This window comes from Pavona decussata, unplaced genomic scaffold, assembly GCF_977016875.1.
Source record: "Pavona decussata unplaced genomic scaffold, jaPavDecu1.1 SCAFFOLD_214, whole genome shotgun sequence".
NCBI lineage: Eukaryota > Metazoa > Cnidaria > Anthozoa > Scleractinia > Agariciidae > Pavona > Pavona decussata.
This window is the reverse complement of record NW_028145619.1, coordinates 3,775,470-3,792,668: the sequence shown is the minus strand read 5'-3', so window position 1 is coordinate 3,792,668 and position 17,199 is coordinate 3,775,470. Positions and strand designations below refer to the sequence as shown.

Sequence of the window (17,199 nt, the reverse complement as noted above, 5' to 3'; positions counted from 1 at the left end):
CTCCAGGGTGGGGTGTTTTCAATAAAAGTTTACTGCAGGCTTAGCTCATCTCCTGTATTAAATTTGGTTTCACTGCACATGTACATGTAGATTCCCAAATGCATGCAAAGGTCACATTCATTAATGCTGTCACTGGCAGATTTAGATCCAGTTATTCTGCATTTTTGTGGTCAGTTGGCAGGGGCACCCAACGGCCAAATCTTCCTAAATACGTCAGAAGTCAGGCCTAAAATGGATTTCTGTATGCTTTAGAAGCCTTTTTCGTTAATTTGGAGCTACCCTAAAAAATATCTTTCTGTTCGTATATGTTAGGGGAACTTTGGTCGTGTCGAAAGTTTGAGGGGCTTTTTTGTCTCATCCGAAAGTTTTAGCTATCCTGATGGGTCTTGTCGAAAGTTCGAGGACACGTAGTAGCCATAGTTTCATTAGAAAATTTTAGGGGACGTTTTTCGCTATACCAGTGACTACGAAAATTAAGCGAAAATTTTAGCGAATAAAAATGCTCATCCGAATATTATAGGCGTATAACCTATTCATCCAAAAACGTTAGGGGCTAAAATTATTCGCTCTGTCAGACCTGAAAAATGTAAATTCCTCATGATACCTCAATTCCTCACCGAACATTTTAGCAGCTTTTAGAATAGTTACGACGGACGAAAATTTTAGCGGACAAAAACGCCATCCCAAAATTATGTGAGTTATAAAATGTGAGGACATTCTTTTTCGAAAATTCTAGGGAAAGTTGATGGTTTTCAAAAAAACCTCGAAAAGTCTAGGGGATCGCTAGGCGAAAACTTTCAAAATTTTTAGGGGACCTTCTATCCGAACAGATATTTTACCGAAATATTCCGGTGGGTGCCCCTGAGTTGGTCGTCGCTCTAAACTATTATGACTAATACAGTCATGTGCATGTGACAGTACAGCTTTTAAAATCACACAAATCATTAGTTGTGTTTTGACGTTCAGAGTTGGCATGTCATTGAAAGGTGCAACAATAATAGCAAGCAAGGAAAATAAATCTAGCAGGAAGGGATCTTGTGTCTTATAGCGGGCCTCGATCGATGGTAGCGGTCGATATGTCGGTCGACTCACGGTCGATATCTCGGTCGATGCATCCATCGAGTATCGGTCGATTGTCGGTCGAGTAGCGGGCGAGTGTCGGTCGAGCATCGGCCGCTATATAGGCGACGTATCGACCGACCATTGGATCACCTTCGGTCGAGAGATCGACCGACAGTCGGTCGCGGTAGCATCGGCAGTGTGTCGGCAATATATCGGTGAACCGCCGGTGAAGTATCGGTAAACGTTATCGGTCGATACATCGGCCGATACTCGGTCGACATGAAAAGGAACGAGGATTTTGTCTGCAACGGCAAAGTATAAGTCCACGTCAAAAATATACAAGAATAACAAAAGAAAAGACAAGCAAAGTGTGATAGGGAAAGCGAAAACGCAAGTAGCTTATAAGCAAAAATCGCAAATACCGTAGAATTCCGAAAGTAACAGCACTCGTTACTTTCGGATTTTGAAGGCAAAAGGGGCCACTACTTTCGGATAGCTCGCGTAGCATTCGGATGCTCAAAAACGCTTGCAATCCACAGTTGTTTCACACAAAGAGGACACGTAACACGAAATTAAAAGGTCTGTTCGTTTATGCATGTTACGAACCGACCCACATGAACAAAGCAGACTATGTATGCAAGAAAGGCCTCAAATGTTGTTACTGAAGTGCGAAAGGCAAAAGGGGCCCTTGTAAAATTAACCTGTGACTGACAGTAAGGTTGATAACGAAAATCGAAAAATATAGAAAAGGATATAACAAGGAAGAAGAAAGGCAAATGACAAAGGCACAAGAGCCCTCACGGCAAGCACAGATTTAGCAAACAAAGCAAAACAAGGAATTTAACTACAACTGCCAAATTCACAAATAGAGCGATAACAAAATTGTTTCCAACAGGTGGAAACTGAAAACCAAACTGTAAAGTTCTGTTTTGTTTTTTTGTTTTTTTGTTTTTTTATTTCGCGAAAAACTGATACATTGCTAAGGTTTCAGGGGATCTTCAAAATACATGCATTTTGTTAATTACAGGTTGTAAGTACTTTACTTTTTGTCTCAGTTGTATTAATATTGTAAGAAAACTGAAAATTATTACATTGGAATAAGTATGGACAATGCAAATTATTCCCCCTAATACTATTTATTAAAGTTTGTCTTCCAAAAAGCGTATTGCCTTAAAAAAAAAGTATACCATTCGCTAAAAAGCTCAAAAACGATTTTAAAATGTCAAAGTTCCTTTTATTAAAAATTGAAGCCCATTTGCGGATAAAAGAACCGCGCAATTTAAGATGCATCGTTTCTTTTAATTTTCTTTTAACAAAACTTTGATTTATTCCATTGCTGCGGTTTCTGTGATCTTTTTTAAAGCGGGTATTGCTCGGCAATGTCTTCCATTAACCTTACAAAGCACCCGTTTGGGTGTGGCTCTCCATACCATCACCTCCAAGTAAATTCCTGCAAATATTCCACCAAGGAAACCCTCCAGTTCCTACCAGGTTTTTAAGCGAGATGCTTAGTCTGATCCTACAAGAAAACTCGTTTCAATTTAACGGGAAAGATTATCTTCAAACCCATGGAACAGCCATGGGCACGAAAATGGCGGTAGCCTTTGCTAACACCTTCATGGCCAAAATAGAAAAAGAAATACTCAGACAGAGTAGCATTAAGCCTATCTTTTAGAAAAGGGTTATCGATGACGTCATATCAGTATGGGATACAAGCAGAAACGAAATAGAAGAATTCCTTCTAAAGGCAAACAATTTTCATCCCACAATCAAATTCACGGTTGAAATCTCAGAAACAGAAACTACATTCTTGGACACGATAGTGTACAAAGGTGTCGGAATCAATAAGGATTCTATCCTTGACGTGCGAACACACTTCAAGCCTACAGAAACCTTCCAATACACGAATTTCTATTCGTGCGACCCACCAGGCGTCACGAAAGGATTTATCAAAGTAGAAGCGCTTCTAAGAACAAATTCCTCTGAAATAACTTTTCAAGAGAACATGAGGCTTTTGCAACGCGCCTCAAGAATAGAGATTACCCAGCTACAACTGTAGAAAAACATCTCTCAGAGGTCATTTTCAATGACAAAAAGAAAGCACTGGAACAGAGAAACAAAAATGCACGTAGGAAAATACTGCCCTTTGTAACGTAATACCACCCTGCGTTGCCCAACCTCAAGAACACACTCATGGGGAAATGGCACCTTATACAGAATCAACCATATCTGAGAAATATCTTTAAGGAGCCTCCCCTCATTTCATATCGCAAAGGAAAATCCCTAAAAGACACTCTAGTAAAAGCTAAGCTATAAAGGCTTTAAGGCCAATCTATATGCGAACTGCAGGAGTCTTGCAGGCCCGTCAACACTTTTAAACTCAAATTAGAACCCGCAAAATTTTCATGCTACACGGTATGGTAAAATGATGCAATAGTGGAAGAATAAAATGAGATAACGACAGACTATCGACCGACTATCGGTAGTTACTGTATTGGCCATCAACTGATATAACGACCGTTAGATCGGTGCGCTGTGTACACGAATGTCGATCGAGACGTGAATGACGAAGTGTCGATAAAACATATCGATAGAATATTGACCGATATATCGGCCGATACTATCGACCGGTAAGCGGTGAAATATCGATGAAGTATCGGTGATGTGTCGGTGAAGTGTCGGTGTATTGCTATCTATATCGGCCGACAGCCACCTCGGTCGATATAGATAGCAATACACCGATAGCAATTTCATCGATCGAGCCCGCTTGTGCAGAAAACCAGGTCAAAAGGTCTTCACATTTTCACCGAACATATTACATGCGAAGACCAACTTTGTTCTTATTTGGCCCCGAGAAAACTGGGTAACACAATTCCATCGATCGAGTCCGCTTGAGATAATTTGTTCAATAGAATACTCCAAATTTACACCGAAGATATTACATGTTACATACGAAAGCTGGGAAAACTGGGTAATACAAATGATTCCATCGATCGAAAACTTTGGGAACACTCAAGTTTAATTCTGTAGCGAAACGACTTTGTAGTGAAACAACTTCACTGAAGCGAAACGACTTTACATGTGCAGCGAATCGACTTCTATTTGCAGCGAAACGACTTGTAGCGAAACGACTTTGTAGCGAAACGACCGGACTCCCGACCGCCATATCGGTACAACATCGACCGAGTCATCCCCAATTATCGACCGAGGCTCGACCGAGATATCGACCGTCAGTCCACCGACATATCGACCGTTACCATCGATCGAGGCCCCCTATAAGACCCAAGATCCGCTTGAAGCAGATGAAGCTGGCAACAAAATCATATTTCACAGATTATGTCTTATAAACAATCATATTTTGTTTTACTAGATGGATAACCCCTGGATTTATTGAGAAAACTTAATTTACTTAAACCGAAGGAGATACGTGTATTTCCCTGGAAAGACGACTTTTTTTTTCCACCATCAACTTCCAAAAGTGACTTTGCAAGTTGCAAGTTATAGAAGGTTACGAGAATACCTCACCAATTACATTGTAAATAGAGTGCCTATTAAATATTCTTGGGCTGCCAATACTTTATAACCTGAACCACCAGCATAATTATGCAAATTTTCCCTGTGATAAACAACTTCCCAGTTGGGTCACAAAAAGTGCAGTAAATTTCTCCACTAAAGTAAGACTAATGCTCATAATTTTATTGTTTATACCGGAATTATTTAATTATTTAATTTAAACTGACGCCTGTGTTTACCATTTCCGAAGTTGCATGATCCGCGTGACTAGTCATGCATCCTAATTCCTATGCAAATATTAGGAAAGGACCTTGTTTGGTAATGACTATAGCTCTTGTATGTTCAATACAAAACCATTGTAACCAGAACTTCAAAGTTCGATCCGCAACTGTAGATTGTATTCATGTATGTTTATAAATGTGATGGGCAGAAAACTTACATTCTCAAAAATCATGTTGAAATGAATTCTGGTGGGAAACAGCGTAACAGCTTGCGTGACATGTCACATTGAAGTTTCCAATTTTATGAAGATCGTTTACATGTTGCATTAATTGATTTTCAAACGCTTTGGGCATTTATATTGCACCATTTGGTAACGAATTATGAATGAAGCGATAGGCCGATTGGGAATCAAATAGGTAAATATTTGAAAAAAAGCTTATTGTGGAAATCACACATCTTACCTCATATTTTCCGTGTTAGCATAAATGCGGAACTGGGCTTTGGGATGAAGCATATCAGGATATTGGTAAAGGCACTGGGAACAAAATTGCCGCCTCGACCCAGTCTCCGGCCTGTTTTCTACCAGGAACGCCTGACGTTTCTCAAATGCTTATGTAATTTTGAGGAAGGAAGTTTTGATGGATTAGTTTCAACGTTTATAAATGCATGGCTTGTACTTGGAGTACACAGAGATTAGCTTGCATCTTTTCACATTCGCAGTTACTGTTAAAGAGTAGGACGTTTTTATCAAGGTTAGTGTTATTGACGGATTGATCCTTGTACAGACTTCCCGGCTGTCAGATCATCTGTTTGTATATAAGCTTATATTAATCTGCCTTTAATGGTTTTCGACGCCATTTTGAAGAGTAGGCAAACTCGTCTTGAAAGAACAGTGTTTGTTTGGAAATCCGGAGTCAAAGAATTTTCATAAAACATCGCTTCTGAAAAAACTCATGAATTGGAAACCTTTGGCACTAGGAAAAGGGTTTCAAGAACAAAATTGGAAGGATGCATGTAGCTGATGTGCCAGTCAAAACGTCCAGTCGTGTTTTGAACTTTCCATACATTTCCCTGTATTTTTTTCCCCGCAAACTAGTTTTAATAGCAGTTCACAGCTGCTGTCACTATACAGAGAAAATGTATGGAAATGTCAAAACACAACTAGATGCTTTCTAGCACAGCTACAATGCACATTCCTCAGTTATTTTCTTAGCCTGAGTAGCTGGCGGTTTTGTTTGCGCGGGGTTAAAAGTCTTGGCAGCGAAGCCACGAGAGGAATGGGGCAGAAGCAGCTGGAAAACCGCCTGCAGGAAAACTAGGTATTTTTGAATAATCCATTCACTGAGCGACGGGAAAATCGGATTGGCCGAGATCTGAGCATATGTCAATGAAATGTTACTTGAACTTTCTCAGTTGTCCCAAGGGAGATTGAGGCACAACATTTGCATGTGAGTGCGATCAAGAATGATGAGTATCGAAGAAAGCGTTTCGCAAGCCCTAAATTTCCTAAATATTTAAAGCAAAACCAGGGAATTTATCCTAAAGAGAGAGCAAGAAATGGCTGTGAAGGAGTTACTCTGTGGCAATTCTGCCGACTGGTTTTGGTAAAAGTATAATTTTCACGGTCTTGCTTTGGCGAGAGAAGAAATACTCTTAGCGAAGACGTGTGTCCTCATTGTTGAGATCTATGTGCAAAGATGGTGAGGCTTTACTGTTGTTTCAGATATTGTAATTATTGTTGGAGCTCGCATTACGCCTATTGATATTGAAATTATTGTTGACAAGATTCACTAAAAGTGGGCGGCATTAAAAAAACCTAAGATAGCCGGCCAGCGGTTTTTCTCGTGGCTTCGCCACTCGCCACCAAGCTTTTTGACCCCACACAAACAAAACCACCAGGTATGCAGGCTATTATTTTCTGTAAAATCCTTTGCATTAGTGCCTAATGTTTACAATTCATGAATTTTCAGAAGCAATGTTTTATGAAAATTATTTGACATCGGATTTCCGTACAATTACACTGTTATTTCAAGAGGTGTTTGCCTAGCCGTCAACATAGCTTCCAAAACCGTGAAAAGGTCTAATTAAAGATTAAGGTAATCATATGAGACTTAATTCACAGGAAAACCCAGTTATTATTCAGTGTTATATATTTGTACTTATCACTTTTGGGAATAACATGGCAAGTGATACATGTTTTCCTGAAAATGATAATGTAGTACATTACAACTTCACGCCGATTTAAGTGTGTCATTGAGAAATGGGTGACTCCGCTGGATTTTGTTGCCTGAAGGCTCTCTTTATTCCTTTGGGCATTCACTTCGGCAGCAGCGAAATTAGTTCGTTTTTACTCAGTTGAGAAAAGGTGAGAACTTTGCAGGAAGACCAAGATGCGAATTCAAAAGACAAGAACAATTGTCTAATTAAGCAGCCTTGAGCCGCGAAGTTGCGAGAGTATTTCTTCGTTCTTGTTATCAATAGGAACTGCGAGGAATCACTGCAGACATTTGATGGTTTTAAGCTCTTCGCAAAATACTTTAAGCTGTTATTTATATCAGTGAACAAAGAGTCTTTTGAGAGCTTTAAAAAGAGATCCTAAACGTGGTGTTTTGATCACTGTAAGCCGAGTTTCGATATTTTTCGCCAAGCGGTGCTTAGAGCGGCGAAGTTATTATGCTTAATTAAATTTGTGCATGGCATCATCATCTTACCGATGCGTGGAAATCAATACCATCTGTTTAATGATAACTTTTTTACGAAAAAGCTAAATCACTGATTTGTATTCCCTAAAGAAAGCACCTCAGGAGCTATGAAAGAGTCAAAAGAGTTCCAATTGTAATTCACTGTAAGCAAACTGGTATTTGATGTTGTGCGCTTTGTTTGTTACGAGTGAAGACGTAGTCGATCGTAATTAAGTTTGTGTTTCTAAAATACTTGCTTCTAGCGAAGAGATTCCAAAATATCAGACCAAAAAATGAAGAAAAAAAGGGAAACTCGGCGTGGAAGTCGCATTCTTAAACAAATCGGCAAATCCATGTATCCGTTTAGCGAACGAAGTTTGTTAATTGGTTATTCGTTAGTTTGCAGGACGGGAAGTTGTTTTTAAAACTTGCGATACTGGAGCGGAGCATTGCAAGTCGATGTGATCATGGTGACTCATTTCTCTAGCCTCCCCAGGGAGCTTCCACAGGCCAGCAGAAAACTCTAAAACAAAAGATAAAATATCTCACCTACTTCAAAGGCTTTGCGATCTTTGGAAACATGCTCTATTGTCGGAAATTGTTCGACAAAAGAGAGAACAATAGCTTGAATATATGAATACTTATCGACCCCAAAATTTGGGGTACGCACTTAAATCGGCGTGAAGTTGTAATGTAATGAGTTTGAGAAAGCCATTCTCAACCTTATTTATAATTCATGAAGAGAAAACAAAGGAAATCACAACCATGAAGTAGATTTGGAGATGTGATCTTTTAATAATTGTAATCATAAAATTTGGTGAACGTACAATTTGTATGCTTTGTAATTTCTCCATGAATTATTAAATGATTTGAAAAGCTACTGTATATGTAATATCAAACACTCAAAAGATGACGTTTCATCCTATTTCTCAACACCTTCAGACTAAAGTTGGTAATTAACAAACTTGGCGGCGCCTTTTTTTTTCCAACCCCTTCTCAGCTAGCGTTTGGAAATTGGATCAAACAGTCTTCAGAGATTACAACTACATCCTTGTTTGTGCAGTTTCAGGTTAAGCATTTTTGCACCCATGTCGAGCAGTTCAGATGGGGAAACCAGTAATAACAGTACACACCTTGAAAGGACGGAGAGTTCAACAAGAGAGGAGGTGATGGTCTGAGTATTAGCTGGGAAAAATTAGGAATTGGCCATTAATCAGAAATATTGTAACTGAATACTGGTGCAGTCAGTGATTTTGGTACATGTACATCAATTTTTAAATAAGAAAGTTAATTGTGAGGTTAGAAGGCAGGAGCAGGTATAAAGTGAGAAAAAAAGGGGGCAAGATGTAGAAGAAAAACAACTTATTTTAAACTACAGCAGCTGTAACAACTAGTTGTCGACGACAACAGGAAATTGGAGAAATACAGAAAAGTTTTCTGAGATGTTAAATTAACAATATTAAATAAATTCTTATCAGTGGTCAATTTCTGTTGCACTCATAATTTGGTGGGAAGCTTGCCTGATTGCTTTTGCTCATGATAACCACAAATGCTTCGCTTGAGTTAATTGGTTTAGTTTTGGGCACAAAAGGAAGGTAAACAACTCCAGTTGCATTTGGTTTTTCAGCTATTGTGGTAGCTGACCACCCAAGATCAGTGCAGCACAACTCCAGCAGAGGTCCGATATTCATACTTCTAGGGAAGGTCGATCCATGGGGCTTGGCCCTATACCCCCACCTTATTTTTCACATCAAAATTGAGGCCTGTAGGGTAATGATATATACAAGTGTTCCATTTCTTGAAAAGAAACAAGTCAAGCATTGAGGGTGTACTCCCATTTACATGTTCAGTTGACATCCTTAAATTACAGACGGACACCCTCAGGACCACAAGTTAGTGTCCTTAATAGCAAAAGTGTGTAACAGCGGAATTTATTTCAGTCAAACGTCTGTAATCTATTTTTGCTGGGGATTTAAATGCTGTCCGTATTATTGGGGTGTCCCTAATAGCAAGGTGTCTGCAAGGTGTGAGTTGGCTGTACCTGGAGGTCTGCATCAGATACAGTATATTTTAAAACAATCAACCTTGTTCCCATGGTCAATCCTGACTTCAGGTTGTTAAGTTACCTTTAATTTTTCTTCAGGGTCTCAGATGGCCGTTTTGATTCTCATACTTGCCTCAGTTCTTCAGAGTGTGCTCATCAGTATTTGGGGGGCATCCATGATTTAATTATTATGACAACTTTGTATGTTATTTGCTTTTTTTATGTTTTACTTGTAAATTGTTCTCTTCAGCAGATAGTAGCACAAGCCACTGTAAGTGAAATCATTCAGCAGTCACAAACTGTGAAAGGGCTGTGCTTAAAAGTTGAAGATGACAGATTTACATTCAAGCCAGGACAATGGTAATCATCCAAAGAAAGGCATGCTAATGATAACAAGAGTGTGGCCAATGTGAGAGCCAACAAGCCAAATGTGCCAGCCGTGCGAGCCAAACATGCGAGGCTTGCAAGGCACGAACAACCCCCAACATAAATGCTAACCATTAAGTTAACCGGGGAGCTACTTAAGCTAACCTGAGTGCTTTTTAGGCTAACCAGAGTGCTTTTTAGGCTAACTTGCGTGCCTCGCACGTCTGCCTCGCATGGCTCCCTGGCTCGCAGATTGTCAAGACCCTGATAACAATGTGGTCAAATTTTAAGGCCAATAAATTTCTCTCAGTAATATTCATGAAATAGTAAGTGTTTTTGATAACCCCTGCTACCCCAGACAAGGTGGGTCCTCTTCGAACAAACCTTTTATGACCTGAGTTCCTTAATGGCATTGCTTGTGGCTGTGTAATCAGTAATGCTTACATGTATAATTAAGTTACTTTGTTTTTTTGCTAGGGTTGACTTTTTCATTCCTGGGCTATCAACTGTGGGAGGATATTCAATTTGCTCCACTCCCAAAGAACTTAAAGAAAGAAAAACAATAGATCTTGCTGTCAAAGAAAGCGAACACCCCCCTGCATTGTGGGTCCATACAAAGGTTTGTGTTTGTGAGTGTGTACTGCTTTAGTAAAGTGATTGTTCAGCTCAATATTTTATATATATATATACTGTATTGTAATGGCCACCCTGTCACAGTAGCTACAATCTGCCCAACTAAAAACCATGAAATGATTTCAATAGAGCTTATCTCCCTTCCCCTTTTCAATGTTGTTTCCTCTACAAAACAAGTTCCATTCTAACAAATTGGTTATGATAACAAACAACATATTTGAGTAAACAGTGAGTGGGGGAGACGGGTCATGTTTCAAATATATTTGACCGGGATTGTAGGTATGATGCAGTCAGCAGTTGGTACATGTAAGAGAACTAACCTGACTCATCCTCAGTCATCTCTCCTGTCTTGTCTAATTTCTTGTCTCTCTCTCTTTTTTTTTTTTTTTTTTTTTTGTTAATGTCTGTCACAGTGCTGTGTTGGAAGCAAAGTTCAAATGAGAGTTGGAGGAAACTTTTTCTTTGATCCCAGGCCTGGTGATCCAAGCTCAGATTTGCTTCTTATTGCTGGTGGTGTTGGTATAAATCCTCTGTTTTCCATCGTGCGACATGTGGCTGATATCTCCAGTGACCTGCCAAATAAATATACTGGAAAGACAGTACTGTTATTTAGTGCAAAGAACATAGATGAACTACTTCTTAAGGTACAATCATTTGTATATGCTGACTTCACAATAGTAAAATATGTAAATGTATACACACATGCAGCTCCTGGCAATTAAGTGTTGTAAAATATTTGCAAACTACTGTACATAGATGTAGGCAGATGTCAGAATAATTTCCTATTGCCAGACACAAGGTATGTCACTTTTTAAAGCCATCAGTTTTGATTGCTTGAAATTAGGTTTTTTGCATTAATATTGTTTTACTGCAAAGGTTAACTTCATGATTGTAAATTCTCAGGTTAAATATGAGTCAATTACTGTAAAAACATGTTAGTGATGGAATAGTCTCCTTTGCAGCCGGCGTTTGGGCTTTTCACATGAGCCCAAATGACGGCTACATTGGAGACTAGCGATGAAAAGGCCTTTCTTGGGTTTGAAATTTATATTGTCATTAAGGATTTTTTTTGGTGGTGTGGGACTAGAAATTTTCTGGTGGTCTTTGTTTGGCTGGGGGAAAGAATTTGGTATGGTATAAGGTTCTTTTTTAGGGTTTTATGCAAGGAATAGTCGACTTAATTTTTGAATTATATTTTGCACCTTTGGACGTTTTTGGGCACAGTTTTAGCCAAATGGGACTTTTTGGGGCCCAACAAGTTACAGTGTATCCTCATTCATGCATATACCTCTCCATCACTAATTACATACACGTGAGTACCCTTCAAGGTCCCATTCCTCACTGGTTGTGGAGCCTTTTTCAGAGGCTGCACTCAGCAAGTTTTAATTTTTTACTTAACTTTTTTCACCTTTAGTTAGAGTTCTGTGGTATTGACATGTGATCTTCTTCCCTTTCACAGGATTCCCTTTTGGAAATTTCAAAAAGATGTCCTTCAATACTCTGCAAGTTTTTTACCACAAAACCCAAAGCCTGCGATCATAGCACGTCTGCAGACTGCATACAAAGTATGTCAAACACATTCCTAACTCCTTTTAAAGAGTCTTAAGTGATCGCCTCGTACGCGGCACTGTTTGGACTCGTCACGCATTCCTCCCCTCCCTAAAGGTTTGGTGAAGAATAGAATTCTATTCTCCACCAAATCGTTTAATAGGGAGGGGAGGGGGAGGAATGCGTGACGAGCCAAAGAGCGTCTGCATAGGAGGCTACTTTTGCAAGAGAATGTCTGCGAAACTACTGACATTCTATTCTCCACCAAATGGTGCAGGAAGCGGGAGGTTGGGGGCGGGAGAAAGAGGGAAAGAGGGTGGTGGCGGTGAAAAGGGGAGGGCAAGTAGACAAGCTCTTGAAGATTCTAGTTGATACCGTTTTAGTTAGCCTGTCAGTGATCTGTCAACAAAATCATTACCTTGTGGTCATAAGATACATCATGTGTTTCTGCCCTTTCCTCTCTCCCGCGGCCTACTTTCCTCTCAGCTTACTGTGCCTGCCGTCCTTCATTTCATCCTTTTCCTCTCCAGAGCAGTACTTACCTGTGGTGTTGTTTAGTATGCTGTACAAGGTGGTTCTACCTTCTGAATCTGTGAATGAAATCTTAAAGCTTGACCAGTCAAGCGAAAGCTACTAAGCAGTACTTTGCTGTGGCCTGTTTATTATGCCGTCTGGGGTGAACTCCTTTTGATTCTGTGGATGAAATATCCTAAAGTGTGACCTCTCAAATGAAAGCTACTGAGCAGTACTTACCTGTGGTGTTGTTTATTATGCTGTACAAAATGGTTCTAACTTTTGAATCCGTGGGTGAAATCCTAAAGTTTGACCAGTCATTCAACGAAAGCTACTAAGCAGTACTTTGCTGTGGCCTGTTTATTATGCTGTCTAAGGTGAACTCCTTTTGAATCTGTGGATGAAATCCTAAATTGTGACCTCTCAAATGAAAGCTACTGAGCAGTACTTACCTGTGGTGTTGTTTATTATGCTGTACAAAATGGTTCTAACTTTTGAATCCGTGGATGAAATCCTAAAGTTTGACCAGTCATTCAACGAAAGCTACTAAGCAGTACTTTGCTGTGGCCTGTTTATTATGCTGTCTAAGGTGAACTCCTTTTGATTCAATGGATGAAATCCTAAAGTGCGACTGTTTTAATGAAAGCAATTGGGCAGCGCTTGCCTGTGGTGCTGTTTAGTATGCTGTTCAAGGTGAACACCTTTTGAGTCTGTGGATGAAATCCTAAAGTGTGACTATTCCTGAGTGGCGCCGTTCAGGGTGGTTCTAGCTTTTGCGTTTGTGGATAAAATCTTAAAGTGTGAGCATTATTTTAAATGAAAACTACAGTTCTTGCAGACTTCAGTTGGCTTACTTGAAGCTATGTTCTCGAAATGTGGTACCTGAAATAACCGATATCAATGAAAGTTTGCAAATGACGTCGCATGGGTTGAAATTTAATTTGTCCCAGTTTCCGTCTCGCTTTGTAATATTACCCAGACGGTGTATTGTTTACAAATTCCTTCACCCTTTTTAATCCGTCTATTTTTATTTCAGGTCAACACGGTCGTATAAATGAACCAAGTCTGCAAGAAGCCATATCTTCCCTGGACAGGAGTAATTTAACGTGTTACATCTGTGGACCCCCACCTATGATTAAAAATATGACGGACATTTTGCGGGAGCTCAACATTTCAGAGAACAGAATACACTTTGAAAAATGGTGGTAGCGATTAGCAGTTAGCTTTAACATTTATTGAAGGGATAATTTTAACCCGTCAAATAATTTTGATAATTTTCGTCTCCGAAATGGTGAGAGGGGCAAGTGTCACCTATTTTTAGTGTCACTATGAATAGCGAGAAAACGTTTTTGTTTCAATGGAATCGTTAAAATAATGGGTCAGTTTTGTTAAAAATAACCCTACCAGTGCACAGAAACTACTATTAATCACGTTTGGCTGCGGATGGCTCGCATGGAATTGGATAACAACTTGAAAAAATTGGCCAATTTTATTCAGGTTCTTTCTGTGTATTGTAGAGAAGTCGCTAAAAAATTGATTATGGCTTTGTTCTTCCAAGGACAAGAAAGGCAATTTCGTGTTACAAACCAGGTTCTTTGTCAAATATTTGAGCAGCCAGTTTTGAGCAAAATACAGCAAAATCGTCGTGACAGTGCCCCTTTAAAAAGGGATTTAAGTTAACATAGTTTTTGTCAAGAGAACCGTGACGTTGATTTTACACACATGCAAACTGCCAGTAGTCCCTTTAAATATAGACAGTAAACACCCGCATAAAAGAACAAGTGGATTAAGAACCTCGAGGCTGAAATTCGTCATTTTAGACACCTCGTCCCGGTTGCTCAAAGAGCAGATAACTTTATCCAGTGGATAAATCGCTATCCAGCGGATAAAATGTACTCCAGCCAATACATTTTATCCGCTGGATATCAACTTATCCGCTCTTTGAACAACTAGGGCCTGTTATATAAGAGCCTTACAATAAATATATGAAGACTTGTTCTGGGTGACCTTGAAAAAAGTGCAGAACAGGCGTTTTTTTTTTTTTTTTTTTTTTCTTTTTTTTTTTTTTTTTTTTTTTGTTGTTTCAGGCGAGCGGAGGCAAGCACGCCGGAGGCGAGCGCAAGACGCGAGTGACGCGCGACGGGAAGGGCCTGAAAAACGCAAAAAATAACGCCTGATCTGCAGGCTAGAAAAAGTAGGTTATTAAATGTGGGTGTTTCCTGTAATCGATGTTTTGTTCACGCACGTCGCGATTTTATGCCAGGGCCCGGTTGTTAGAAAGCTGATCAACAGCACTCCAAGATTAAACGTTTACTGACACTTTCATCTGGCTGTCAATGAGAGTTTTTAAACGCCATTTTTAAGGTTATGGTAAAGGAAAATATGAGTCGAAATTGAAGGGCAAAAATTTTCTGTAGAAGTCTTTGTTGATTGGTAATTCAGTTAAGCCACATCAGTTTTTGATTGTAAAGACATGTTTGGATAGATCTTCTGTCATCTTCAGTTTTAAATCGTAATGTAGAAATTAAGTTGAATTTGTAATAAGTACACAGAAATGCTAAATTATGAGGAAAACAACTGTACAGAATGATTAAAGAATACATGACAATGTGTGACCATAAAGAGAGTGTTAAATTTACATGGTACAATTGTTGGCTTAGGGTAGGTTGTTCCCATTGAATATGAATAGCTTTTTTTATCTTGAGCTGAAAATTGGTGGAAGAATGATCTAAAATATTAAAACAATAAGCCGAACATAAATCTGGTAAGTGTTTGAATACAGCCCGCACACACAAAATTGTATACAACACACGAAAGGAGCCCGCTTGGGACAGGGTTTTTCATGCCAAACATATTGCCCATCTTGAAAAACGAAAAGACTAATTTGTAACTGTTGTAACGCTTAATGAGGTGGCCGGTAATCCTTTTTCTGGATGATACTAGAAAAATGGCCTAAAGTAGTTTGAAATAAAACGTGGGTGCAGTATTAATGACAACACTGGGGAACAATCAGGGGCCCGTTTCTAGAAAGCCCCGGTAACTTATCGGTCTCGATAAGTGTCTTTGATGATAAATGTTTCTTAATAGAAACAATATTTGTTAGCTTTGAATACTAAACTTTAAAATCTTTTAATTCTATGAGAACATTGGCTAAGTTCCATGTGTGTAATCACTGTGTAATCGGCGAAAAAAAAACATTTAAAAATATACTTGTATATCAGGCCCGGTAAGTTACAGGGACTTTCGAGAAACGACCTCCAGCATTGTTTTGGGTTTTAGTAATAAAACGATTGGCAACCCTCTGAAATGAGTGGGGAAAAGATTCATAACTTTAATAATACCACTAATTTTAAGCCGGAAACAAAGTTCACACTAAACCTTAACCGCAGTCAAACGTTTAAAAGAAAAAAAAAACCAAGCGGAAAACTGAGTCCTTTAAAGTGAAGGTTTGTACTTTGAGACTTGAAAGGTTGCATTTTTTTTTTTTTTTTTTTTTTGCGAGACCGTGAATGTACTCAATCGTTTTACGATTTCCTAAAAAAAAAAAGATTCGAGTTACTTTTTTTTTTTTTTTGAACCAGTGTAACGATGCTGTGTATCTAAGTCTCCTGTTTAAAGGAACACTGTCACGACAATTTTGTTTTATTTTGATCATAACTGATCAAACATTTGACGAAAAACCCGTTTTGTAACTTGAAATTGCTCTTACAACATCGTCAAAAAAATATTAAGGTTTTTCTCGTAAGAAGAACAACCATACACAGGAACAACAATTTTTTCAAGTTGCAATCCACTTCCATCCTAGCCATCCGCAGCCAAACATAATTAGAAGTAGTTTCTGTGCACTATAGTAGGGTTATTGTTAACAAACCGATTCCGTTAAAACAAATACGTTTTTTGGCTATTGGGTATTCATAATGACACTAAAACTAGGTGACATTAGTTCTGCATCTGGAGAATTGATTCACCCTATGGTTTCTTAAACGTTTTTAGTATAACCATATTAAAAAAATGATTTAGTAAACTCTCAGACTCACAAAACTTACAACCTTTGAGCTCTCGTTTCTTATCCTTCGCGTTTGATTGCGGTGTTCACTGATGCCGTGTTTTCAACAACTTGGACCAACAGTGTAACGCACGTGTGAGGTGTAAACGTGATCTCGAGTTTTACAACGGTGAGCTCAGCAAACGTTTTTCCTGTTTACTTTAGTTAATCCCTCCCTATACAATGTAATTAACGGTGAGATCAGCATTCACCTTAGTTAATCCCTCTCATAGGCCAGCAGATAGAATGACAAGAGGCAGCAACAAAGTGACCCCTGTCTCCAAAATTTCCATGCTCTTGGACATGCACGAGACTTTGCACAAGAATAGTTTTAATATCAGCAGCTGTTTTGGGCAAACGACCTAAGACAGCGTCCCAAATCGAGCCTACGACAATCGCAGATGTGATAAATACTTTGTATATCATGTTGAGCAAGCTATTACACATCGTTCAATGCCTAAACGTTGGCGGTGGTACCGGAGACGCAGTTCCGGAATTCATAACTCTTTGTGTGGAACGGGTGTGGACCAGGGGGTCTGTCTGTCCTCATTAATAAAGTTCTAAGAAGGGGA

General features: G+C 39.1%; 2 protein-coding genes across 8 annotated transcripts in view; one reads left to right on the top strand and one right to left on the bottom strand.

The window, feature by feature from the left end:
* LOC146460362 (GPI-specific phospholipase A2-like PGAP3) overlaps positions 1–5,383 on the bottom strand; it is an 18,007-nt gene extending 12,624 nt beyond the window's left edge. Inside the window, exon 1 of the mRNA XM_085088561.1 lies at positions 5,259–5,383. Coding sequence (XP_084944687.1) covers positions 5,259–5,311 — 53 coding nt within the window. The 5' untranslated portion in view covers positions 5,312–5,383. The remainder of the gene's footprint in view (positions 1–5,258) is intronic.
* LOC146460361 (oxidoreductase NAD-binding domain-containing protein 1-like) lies at positions 5,329–17,199 on the top strand. Of its 7 annotated transcripts, XR_014857715.1 has the most exons (8): positions 5,329–5,549; positions 8,542–8,644; positions 9,773–9,882; positions 10,366–10,507; positions 10,935–11,165; positions 11,981–12,086; positions 13,619–15,015; positions 15,400–17,199. XR_014857715.1 is itself a non-coding variant. In XM_085088562.1 (7 exons), exons 1-7 carry the CDS (start codon positions 5,464–5,466, stop codon positions 13,789–13,791), a joined length of 951 nt encoding a protein of 316 aa, XP_084944688.1. In that variant the 5' UTR covers positions 5,329–5,463; the 3' UTR covers positions 13,792–15,204. The 7 variants fall into 7 exon arrangements, 6 of the variants coding, with proteins under 6 accessions (XP_084944688.1, XP_084944690.1, XP_084944689.1 ...); XM_085088562.1 differs by lacking the exon at positions 15,400–17,199 and having other exon boundaries at positions 13,619–15,204; XM_085088564.1 differs by lacking the exon at positions 15,400–17,199 and having other exon boundaries at positions 5,335–5,549; positions 8,548–8,644; positions 13,619–15,204.

Coding starts and splice junctions, on each gene's coding strand:
- LOC146460361 (XM_085088562.1), top strand. CDS start 5,464: ATGGCTTGTACTTGGAGTACACAGAGATTAGCTTGCATCTTTTCACAT. Junction 9,883..10,365: donor ACATTCAAGCCAGGACAATG/GTAATCATCCAA, acceptor TTTTTTTGCTAG/GGTTGACTTTTTCATTCCTG. Junction 12,087..13,618: donor GTCTGCAGACTGCATACAAA/GTATGTCAAACA, acceptor TTTTTATTTCAG/GTCAACACGGTCGTATAAAT.